This window comes from Diplotaxodon limnothrissa, linkage group LG17, assembly GCF_057381915.1.
Source record: "Diplotaxodon limnothrissa isolate DT_005_m linkage group LG17, D_limnothrissa_male_GT1.1, whole genome shotgun sequence".
In the NCBI taxonomy this organism is placed as follows: Eukaryota; Metazoa; Chordata; class Actinopteri; order Cichliformes; family Cichlidae; genus Diplotaxodon; species Diplotaxodon limnothrissa.
Window position 1 is genome coordinate 19,443,814 of NC_140612.1, and position 11,927 is coordinate 19,455,740.

An 11,927-nucleotide genomic window follows, 5' to 3' on the forward strand; every position below is an offset into this window, starting at 1 on the left:
AAGTTTTGTTCCAGAAACAAATAAAATATTTATTTTTAACTCAGGTGTTATGGCTGATTATTCAAATCAAAATGGTAAATGGCCTGTATTTATATAGCACTTTACTCGTCCCTAAAGACTCCAAAGCGCTTTACACATCCAGTCATCCACCCATTCACACACACATTCACACACCGGTGATGGCAAGCTACATTGTAACCACAGCCACCCTGGGGCGCACTGACAGAGGCAAATGTTGTGTTTGATGGGAAAAAGCAGTAAGAATGCCAGACATTGCGAGTTTTTTCCCCCAATAATTCCTAAAATAAGTGGAAGAACTGCTCGACCAAAGCTGTGGTTGTGTAATACACTGCAGCTCAAACTGAATCACTATCCATGATGACATCATCAAAAATTCCAAAACTACAAATATATTCTGTATAACAATAATAAAGCAAATCTTTACTCTATAGAAACTGAGTTGGAATCATTTAGCTTTAAACCAGGTTTTTCCAGCTGCATGTGAAACAGCTGCTAGCTATCTGCTCAGCTTCACTTCAGCTTACTGAAGTCCCAGAACTGGACGTCTGCACCTTGTTGGTGCTGTTGAAGGATTTTTAATGCAACTGTCTGACCAATGATTCTAGTTTCTAGGCTAATTTAGCAGGTAACCAAGTGAGGACTCTCACTCAAAGGACTTTTTTGCTACCAGCCTTATTCACTCAGTGTGTTCAAGTGCTTTTTTTTCTACGTTTCAGCACTTTTGCACAGTGCTGAGTACCGCTGCTGGAGTTTGAATCCAGCCTTTGTCCTGATGTGTGGAGTTGTGCTCCACCTATTATCTGGATGGATATCTCCAAGTACTCTGGCTTCTTTCCATGGTCCAAACACATACATGGATCAGATTAACTCCCTTATCTTTCCAGCCCTGGAGTTTTCCTCTGTTTCTCCAGAAGCCACAGTGGAAATAAAGGAAAGGAACCAACTTACCTGAAGCTTTTGTCCTTCGAAAATTACATGCTTCATAAAATCTACTTGGAACTCAGAAAAAATAATTATCGACTGTCAGAGCGACAGTCGGACAGTTATTGTCTGTATCGTGCTTCCAACATATAACACGGAGGGTTAAAAGTGAACTTAACTGCTGGTTTTCTCCTGATGGCTTTAGACACATGGTCGTCTGATTTATTTACAGACAGAAACAAAAAAGCTTTTTACAGTTGATCTAAAACTCAAAGGTAATTAACACCATAAATGAATGCAGTTCATAAGGTTTACAGTGAATGCTAGAAAATTTTTCATCACGACTACCACCACACTTTGCCCAACATCAAAGATTTGTGGCAGATTTTCACATTTTAGAAGCTGGAAGAGCTGCATTAGAAAATCAAAATAATAACTGCCGAATGTGGATCAAGATGTCGTCCACTGAAACTTTGAGGAGGAGAGAGCCGGTGTTGTGCCAAAAACTGATTTCCGGTATTTGCCAAAAACTGATTGCTTGTATTTAAACTGCTATAAATAACTTGTTGGTGTATAATATGTGAAACATATGTCAAATGTATTCTTCATGAATGATATCACATTATCTTGAGCAACAAACAACATTCCTGTAACAAGGTAGAAGCCGCAATCACCTTTTGGCAGTGACTTTTATGTATCCTTTATGTATGCAGTTAAAAAAATATTGTTGACTTTAAAAATGTCTCTTTTAAGAGTAATCTGGCCAAGAGGACAGCTGAAATTGCAACAAATGTGAAAATAGTTCTGTAAATATATTTTAAGTGGACAAAAGGGAGCTGATTGATTATAATGTAAGTGCAGTAACACAGTCACAAAGATACTTGAGAAACAGGTAATTTTTTTAAATTTTATATATAACCCCTTTGTAATACCTGTTCACCAAAGTCTATTTAGCAACATACATAACGATATTACACATAAAAAAAACAACAAAAAAACACGCAAACATTGGAAATCAGTTTTTGGCAGGCAATCATTTTTTGGCACAACACCGGCACCACTGAAGCTGGATGACGGCAGGTTTCCTGCTCAGTTTCATTTATGTGTGAATACTCTGAGGAGGCGTATAAATTCCAGGGAATTTCCTTGAACTTGTATAGTATGGTTTTTAGGTAACTAAGGTATTATTCATGTAAGATAGACAGCAACTTCTTACTCACAGGTCGTAGACTGCACCATTTTTACCCCAAGCGGATCAAAACCTATATAAAATGAGCATCATGTTTTATTCAGTCAAACTTTAGGTTTGCACCTGAGACCATAAAATCATCAGCAGGTCATAAAGGAAGTGTGAAGTGGAGCAATTTCCCCTAAACTTCATTTTCCCCTACAAGATGGGTTGCCCCCTGCTGGCCATAAGAAAGAATGCAGGTATATTCCACTTCTTGTTCCTGGGGAGCCACGCCCATTCTTTATAGTTTACATCTGTGGTTACAACAACTGGAGAAGGCAACATTTACGTCATAGTATGCCAAAGTTTGGTTGGAGTCCACAGCAAGGCCAGCATTACTGTGGCCGTGTGCAGTGAACTTTAAAATGAAATCATGAAAATAAGATGGGCTGAAGTTGCCAATTACATGCAGTCTGTGCTGATAAGGCAGTTAACTGTAGTGAAGCATTAAAAATCTGTTGCCACATAGGCACTTCATAGACTTCAAACAGAAAATCTTCCACAAATAGTGACGTAGTTGCTGCAGGACAGCAATTTAACAGCAGAATGAAACAGGCGCTGAGCAACCTGGTATTAGGAACATAACCATTCTGCAACCAGCTGAGTCCTGTGCTGCTTTGAGATGCATTGCAGATGAATTGCACTAAGTGGTGCAAAATGACTGAATGATAGCATTGTATTGGCAATCGGTCAAATTATTTGCAAACCTTCGCCAATCAATCCAAGAGCAACTGCAGACAGTCTGAGTCAAACTGCAACTGTTTGTAGACAGTCGCCAAAAGTTGATTCTGTTCATCTGGACGTAGCGTTTTCAGTGGGAGAAACGTTTCGTCACTCATCCAAGTGACTGACTGCAGGTTTTTCCAACCTTATAGACAATACATTTGCATAATGACTGAAACTAGCACCACTGAAGTAACAATGGGCTGTGAGGTCAGTTCGTTAATCATTAATATGCAAATTCTCATGACAACAACCACTGATCAAAAATCACGATTGAAGACCACTGATCAATGGCCATGAGTACCATACTGTTTATAAGGTTGGGGAAACCTGCAGTCAGCTGAGACTGAAGAACTCACTTGGATGGGTAATGAAAAGTTTCTCCCACTGAAAACGCTACATCCAGAAAAACAGAATCAACTTTTGGGGATTTACTTATCTGGATGATTGAGCATACATCAAGATGTTTGCCGACAGGTTCCATCCCACAAGGCTACCTGTGCAATTGCATTGGGATCAAATGTAATTGCCCAGAGGTTGAGAGTGTTGTATGCTTAACTTATGGGTAGTCTTTTAGTTTGCAACAAACAATTCAACTAACAAATTTCCCTATCTGCCAGAAGGTTGCCATCCTTTTTCCTCTAATGTGACTGAGCTGTAAGCTGCATATCGTGTTCTGTGAGCAGTTTAATCTCACGTGAATCATTCAAAAATCTTGAAGCCATTGGCTGACAATACAAAAACATATAAAGCATACCTAATGACTTAATTTTTCAATGACAAGAGGAGCTATGCCATAATATTCACAAAAACTGAACAAAAGTAATAGGGACAGATGACAGCTACCAATCACTCCAATGAGGCCAAATGCTGAGCTCCCACTGGTGCATCTGCCTGGAATAAAAAGCCTGCAGCGTTACGTCGCCTGAGCAGCAAACTGTGACCAATTTGAATGTCCAGGTCCAAATCTACGTCCGGACTCTCTAACCAGTTTGTCAGGGTCGCCGCAGTCAGCTGAATCAGGTGGAGTTGATCCCATTCAAGCCTCTGAGGGGACGCTGAGAGATGAAATTGGCTCTGCTGGGTGCTGCTGCTGCTCAGTGGAGACTCGGTGGGTTCCTGATGACAACACAGAGGAGCTGATGAACGCCTGCAGGGTTTCTTTTTCCTCACTCGACAAACTCTCTCACACTGTGTCATTCTTCCTCTGTACCTATCAGTTCACAGAGAAGCACAGACTGAAATAGGCTTCGATGGGCAGCATTCAATCTATACAGAGCTCTTAGTTTGGATGTCAGTGTGACCTAAAGGTCATTACTGGTATTTTCTTTCTTATTTTAGTCTGTTTGCCATGTCTTTATATTTCAAAGTGTGTTTTTCCATACTTTTCAGGTCTTTACTGGTGTCATTTTATTTTTATACCTTACACATACAGTATAAAGTATAAAAAACAGTTTTTCTATATTTTATATATTAGGGATGGGTATTGTTTAGGTTTTATCCGATACCGGTGCCAAACCGGTACTTTTGAAACGGTGCCGGTGCTTAAACGGTGCTCAAACCGGTGCTTAAAGAATGGAGAACACAAAATTGGTCCAAAAACCTCTCATGTTCAGCTGTTTTTTTTGTAAAAAGATAACAATGTTAGACTTTTCTGCAGCTATGGGGCATATATGGTATCACTCTTGGTTGGAAGCAGTGCTTAGACAATGGAAAAAAACACAAACTTTATCCAAAAACTTCTCATGTTTAGCCGTTTCCCACTTTTTCTTTGGTCATTTTAGCCTTTTTGGCCAATATGTTAAATGCACTCGTAGCATCACTACATTATATAATACGGAGCTGACATCGCACACACACACACACAGACACACACATTAATAATAAAACGCTAACGAACACACAGCGTGCCCAGAGTTCTCTCTCTCCCAGGCTCTCGTGACCCTGAAGATCCAACAGGAAATTGAGGATGTGCTTGTTTACTTGTCATGAGTTCTGATCATATTTGGGATATAATGTGGGCAGAGACATTAGGTTTATGGCACTGTGGTTCCTCCTTGTTTATGTGTTCAGACTTTGCATTGCACTCATTTTCTTTGCTCCTACTCAAAACAGAACAATAGCTCCATCATAACCCCACAGCAAACAAACCAGGACGCAGAGCATAGAAACTCATACAAGGTCAAAGGAGGTCAGACTTAGTCTGGTAATCATTTATGTCATTATATTCAATTGGTTTAGATCACCTGTATGTCACAGTTTATTGGATTTGAACACGCCTGGTTTTGAAACAGCTTCCATTATGTTCTGTTCAAAAGTCTTGAGCCACCACTCATTTCTTTATATATTCCTTCCAAGCAGTCAGACTTGGAAGGTGCCCTTTACCAGTAGTTCTCCAGGTTTTCTGCGAAAAATTCTTTCAAAATTTTTCTTTGGACATTGGCTTCTTTTTTCCTCATTTTCAGTCCACTTCTTGTACATGGACATTTTCAGAGGAATTGTTTTGTTTGTTAAGCCTCTGAAATCTGACCTATTAATCATTTAAGCATAAAAAGCCACCTAACTCATGAGACAACTTAGCAAGAAACCAATCTTTAGACACCTCGTTACTAGCAGCCTGTTACAGAGACACATTCATTTTCATTTATTTAGTTCAGTTTACAAAAAATGCCAAAGATAACACAATTTAACAGACATAAAATAATATTTTTACACCAACTAGGTGATTCCCAAAGAACTGATAGCTGAAGACTTGCATACCTCATCAGAAGTGCAGTTTGTCCTTAAACCAGAAGAATAAACTGTAGAGGTGTAGGACTACGTGAAACCATTTAAGACCTGATGGAGAGATGAACCCAAATCAGAAAGTTTTGATTCTAATCGTCATCAGTATGTACAGAGGAGGTCAGGAGAGAGGTGTAACAGTGATCAGCCACTGGTGTTGGAGTATGGTGGAATAATGAATACAGAAATGAATACAGACGATAAAATAAATAATTGCACCCATTTTCCTATCAGAACAAATAAATGAGGGGTGGCTCAAAACGTTTGCACAGTACTGTATTTAGCAAGCACTTCAGCTGTAGACCATTGGAAACTAAGTCCAGGTGTAGAAAACCATTTAAGTTAATCCAATTTAAATGAATGAAATGCAATGTGACATTGCTGTGGGATAGATGAAACATGTCTATAAATGGGAGAATCAGCTTAGAGGTGTCTTTCTGCTTGAACATCCTTACTCAAATCCAAAAAATAGGAAATGAAAGAGGTCCCAAAGTAGATTCCCGTGGGAAAACATTAGCTTAGATCTGGATATCTTGAGGTTGCTAAACTGCAAAGACAAACTAGTTCTACAGTCTGAGTTCTCTACACGAATTTTATCCAGTTTAAAAAGAGTCCTTCCTCCTCACTTTCACCAGGTGCTGCTCATGGGTGAGATCATTGGAGTTCTCAATCTGATGTTGCAGAATCTACCCCTTATGAAAGTGTCTGGAGATCACTGCTGATGTGAAATGGTGCTGTATAAGTATAAAAAAATGAAATTGCTATCAGCTGATACTGTGGATGTGTTACCTCTGAGTGAGCCAATCTGGACTTGGGGTATGCTGCTCAGGTCTGTAGGCAACCCCACGTACACACCTCCATAGTTCCTGATCACACACACACACACACACACACACACACACACACACACACACACACACACACACACACACACAGAGAGAGAGAGAGAGTCAGCTGCACAGATCAGCTCATTAGACATATATTGGATGGCTGTGATGAATGAGATAAAAAGATTTTATAATCAAAAATGAATGACTGACTTCCGTTTGTCATCTTCTGGCACTGACTCAACTGATCTGTCGACACACACGCACACACAGAGTCAGCTGATTTACGTTAACAGACAACATGAGAGAAAGGTCAAACAACAGTGACATGTTTCAAGATGAAAATATGTTTGAAACTTTACTCACAGCTTTGATGAAAACTCAGCAGGATCTGAAGTCAGTGACAGAAACGAGATCAATCGAGAGTTAAATTCATTCCTGCTCACTGAAATCACTTTGTAAAAAAACAATTTTGACATTTTCACACACTGAAAATTCCGTATTTGTTTTATCTAGAGCAAAGAGCTACAGTGAGAAAGTAGACAGGCATGAAAACTTTACTTTGGGTATTTGTGGTGAAAACTTTGTAAAATTGGAAAAACTGATGATTTGTTTTTCAAAAGTCAGATTTAAACAGCTGTGACAGCTCAACAATCACCAATAATTTCCTCACCAGATAAATGATCTTTGACACTTTGACACATTCATCTTCCTGTCGTGTTTTATAAACTTTTCTCATTAAATCTTGATTATTAAAAGTTTCTCCCTCTCATTTCTCTCCGTCCGTCCTTTTCTTCCTTCCTTCCTTCCTTCCTTCCTTCCTTCCTTCCTTCCTTCCTTCCTTCCTTCTTCCCTTTATTTTTTTCTTTTTCTTCATTTGCTTCTTGCAATCCTTGTTTCCTTCCTTTTTCCTTTTCTTCCTTGTTCCTGTCCTTCCATGTTTCCTTTCTTTCTTTCCTTGTTCCCTTCCCCATTACCTTATTTTTTCCTTTCCAATGTTCTTATGTTCAAAATTTAGGTGAGGTTCCCATACTTAATCCTCAGATAATTCTAATATTTTATTGGGAATAAAAATGTGAAGCATTTCACATTAAACTGTTGTATAACATGTGCATCAGTAGCAAATATGCCCAACAGCAAAAAGGAGACACAAGAAGATCACAAAAAAAAAAAAAAAACAACCAGGGGGAGACAAATTAGTTCAAAGACAACACCAACCCACCCCCACCTACCCACCCCACAAAGGTTATATCATAACTGTTTCATGACAACATCAGCCTGTTTTCTAAAAACCACACTGATGTCTGACCATTGACCTATGACCTTGACGCTCTATATACTTAAAAGGTAGATTTTTTATTATCTTTACCCAGATGACTGAGCAGAACTGGCTTCGAGATTTTAATCTATATTCATGCAGTGTGTGACTCTGTGAAAGTTTGACATCACTATGACATCATAGGATGTCTTATTAAAAAAATGAAAAAGTGTGTTGCACGGCTCCCACCATGCTCTTTAATATGATACATTACTCGATATTGTTTCTTGAATTCTTTTTTTCAAGGTCAACTTTGACCTTGGGCACTAACAATCAAGGTCAAATCCTTAGCCAACTTAACTACTCAAGTTCTCCAAGACCTCGTATAATGTTGTGAAGTTTGAAGACGATCTTTGAAAAATTGTGGGTAATATACAGTTGTTACAGATTTGTACATCTGGTGTGACCTCGACTAGATTTTCACCAAAATTAAATTAGCTCGAGCTGTTATTGGTATTGATCATCAGATAAAACCTGAACATAATATCTTGAAAACCACAGATGCTAGACTTCTAACAAACAGCCAGACAGACATAAACAAATGGAAATGATTCTCCCTCCCTTCAGAGAACAAACCAGGAGTTTCAAAAAATGCACAAGAAAAAAAAAAAAAACCCAACCCAAAATGAAATGGAAAATGAGGTAAGTGATAAAGACATATCAGTCCATCAGATAGTGACTCACATGACGCTTAAAAACAACCAACATGGGAGACGAATCAGCAGAAAGAGACCGAAAACAAATAATAATAATAAAAAAAACCAGACACTAACAGAAAATTACTCACAAAACCATCCTGAAGACATGCACAATGACTAAAATCACACACTAAATTATTTTGAAACAACCCAAATGATAACAATAAAAAAGTACAATCAGTCAATCCTGATTGCTTTTAATTATAGTTAAGTAAAAGCACAAGTGAACTTTGAAACAGCAAAACACCACAAACTGCAACTGAAACCTTACAGATGAATTGCTTTCCAGCGTTTCCAGGAGTGTCAGAAATCCCTGAAAACTTTAATTGATTTTGAGCAGACAGACGTGGACTCTGCTTTCACCTCCTACAGCTTCCAAAGTCAAAAACTCTACAGACTGGACCGCTAACACCTGCAGGACATAAAAAAGTTACTAAAGCACCTTTAGTAACTCTAAAAGCAAAATAAGACACCTTAAACCTGCCAGCTGCTCCATATGACTAACAGTATGTTCAGTTTTTCAGTGTCCTCACCTCTGCTGCGGTTGCTGCTGCTGTTGTTGTTAGTCATGTGTTTGGCTGGAGAGGAATTTCCACATCCCATTTCAGAAAGAAAAGGAAAAAACAGTAGCGAGAGGAGAAATGGAGCGAGAAGAGTGAGGACAAAAACGTCTCTTATCTCGCTCTTACTCTCAGCTGAAGCTCCCAGTATAGAGAGGATTAGATGATGGCAAGGGAGGGAGGGAGGGAGGGAGGAGAGACGGAGAGTGTGTTGACCCCTGCTGCTGAGGGAGTAGAACTTCAAGTGTGTGTTTCAGAGTGTGTGTGCTTTAAAATCTCTGCGCAGTTTTGGAGGAAGCAGATCAAAGTCAGCTAGAATTGATTTAATTGGTGCATTTCTGCTCAAATGGAGCTGAAACAGGATTAGAGGAAAGTGGTGACAGAAGAGTGTTTAGCGTTCCCTGAGCAGGTTGGATCTGTGGTGTCTGGCTCTTGACGTCAGCTGTTGTCGAGAAGAAAGCAGTCTGTTCGGAAGTACTTTTATTATTGTTCTTGGCCTCCAGCCTCCTTCCTCACTGCTCCGTCTGTGCTTAAACCTACAATGAGTCATGCCACCCACACTCTAACCTCACATCCAGCCTCGTTGCTGCTCTCACCTCAATTACAGGCGACAGCAAAGTGACTTTCAGGAAATAATTTATTGTTCCCGCCGTCTCCAGCAGGAAGTGGAAAATGACTTCTGGACTCGTGCTGAGAGTTTTTCATCTTCACCAAAAAGTTTCAGCGTGCCGAGTTTGGAAGATTTGATGATAAGATTTTGCTACTATAATAAAACAAGGATGACACGCTCCTTCAGCGGCTGCATTAGAGTGAACCAGAGAAACAGGTCAGAACAATTAAAAATTAAAGGAAGGAAGGATGTCTTAAGGGTGAATAATTTGGAATTACAAGCTCTATTGTATGTTCACTGATGAAAACACTCTTTCTCTGCAGGTCTGAAACAAACAACCTTCAGACCTGCAAAATGAAGCCAAAGCTGCAGTTCCTATAATGACCACTTGAGGGCTACAGCAGAATAAACAAACTGTTTTAACCTCTGTGGACAGTTCTCTTCATAACAGCTGTTCAGAGAGCAAATTTATTTTATAATGCATCTTTTTGGATTTTGTTTAAAATAATGTGCAGCTGCAGCTGAGCGCTGTCTGTAAGGCTTCTGCTTAAAAATTCAACATGGCCGACGCCATCAATGCTAACGCTCAGGCTGCAAAGATGACGTCATGCTGGCTACATCCACCAGGCTTTCATCCGACACATACATTTTTTATGTGATCTTTTATTTATACACGAACTGATGTCATGCATCATTCTTGGGCTTGTCTGCAAAACACATCCAATGCAAAAGACATTCAGGTATCGATACAAAGAGTTCAACATTGTTTAAGCAGAGAAATAATAATCAATCATAAAGCTTTCCAGCTGCACAAATCTGCCTAATTCCAGGAAACAGAGGCTGTAAATAAGAGCAGGGTGCAGAACAATCTGAGGTACAAAAGGAAAATTGACCAAACAATAGAAATTTTAGAGAAAGAACACATAACCCAAAGTGTAATTCCACATTAAGGACACAGGCGGGCAGTATTGTCATGAATGTGCTGCAGTGGGAAGTAGGAGTGAGTCAGAAAGAACCAGCATTTCCATCAACTGTTGAAAAAATAAATCAATACAAAGTTTTTTTTAAAAATTTCTATCTCTGCTCCATTTTCTTTTAGGGAAGAAAAAGTGCAAGAGCTGTCTGCTCTTTGGTCCCTCTACCATCTCACACTTCTGTTTAATCAGTTTTCTGTTTGACATTTATTCAGCTGTGTGAAAACTATAAGTTTAATCTCAGCCAAACCGATTTATTGGGGAACAAATAAAACACTGAAAAAACGCCAAACAATAACATTTTTAAGTTATCTAAGTGACTTATATATCATGTTTAACCTGAGTAGTGAAAGACCGTGGGGGGTTTAAAAACAATGTGCTGGGAGTTCGCTGTTCTTGCTGCTCTGGTGAGCCTTGACCGCCCGGTCTGCTATTGAGAGGTGGTGGGTAACAGATGTCTCTGAAAACGTTGGAGCACTTTTGCAAAAATGTGATATATTAATAAATCGAGCAGATATTTGAAGTTTACACAGATACATTCTCACCTGAAAATATCTTAAAAGTTTATTTTGTGACCCAGAAAGAGTAATATTAAAACTATGCAGCTGCTGCCATCGTTGTTTTCCCAAAGATTCCAAACTTACTTGAATTTTCTAAAAATGATATTATCTTTGGATCTCTAAGAAAAGAAAAGAAGCTTGAAAATGTTCTAAATGTAATAATTATTATGGGTAAATTCTTCATTCACAAATGTCGTTTTCTGAAAACAAAGCTGTCCTTTTATACTCTTCACAAAGAACTCTGCCTCTTCTTCTCATCTGTAAAGTTTATGGACAAAAAACAAGCTCTGGATCTGTATCATATGATTAATGAACTAGATCTGTTAGAAAACCCCTAAGGTAAACCCCTCTTTTATGTCTTTTAATTATCTTTTGTTTGTTTGTTTTGTTTTTTTGTTTGTTTTCTTTGCTTTTGTTTGGGATTTGTTTTTGTTTTATCTATTTATTTGCTGTTGTTTGTACTTCCTGTTCATTATCTATCTTCTGTATGTTGGAATACAGCCTGTTCTGATACTATTTCAAGTTGGGAAGAAAATCTTTGTAGAGATTGCCAGATTTGTTGCACCCCCCCCCCCCCCCAACAATTAATGTCAACACTGATTATTATGCACTATTGTTTTTGTTCAAGGAGAGCAAAAAATATAAAACTCTCTCTCAGGTTGTTTGTTGCCAAAAATGGCCACCTTTTGTGTTTGTTCAC

The 11,927-nt window shown here is 38.8% G+C and overlaps 1 protein-coding gene across 1 annotated transcript; it reads right to left on the reverse strand.

Moving 5' to 3' along the window:
• Positions 1-5,660: 5,660 nt before the first annotated feature.
• Positions 5,661-9,126, reverse strand: LOC146614912 (overexpressed in colon carcinoma 1 protein-like). The gene is made up of 5 exons (XM_085376075.1): positions 9,057-9,126; positions 6,874-6,898; positions 6,721-6,756; positions 6,470-6,546; positions 5,661-5,734 (listed from the first exon to the last, which is right to left on the reverse strand). Exons 1-5 carry the CDS (start codon positions 9,124-9,126, stop codon positions 5,661-5,663), a joined length of 282 nt encoding a protein of 93 aa, XP_085232201.1.
• Positions 9,127-11,927: the final 2,801 nt, after the last annotated feature.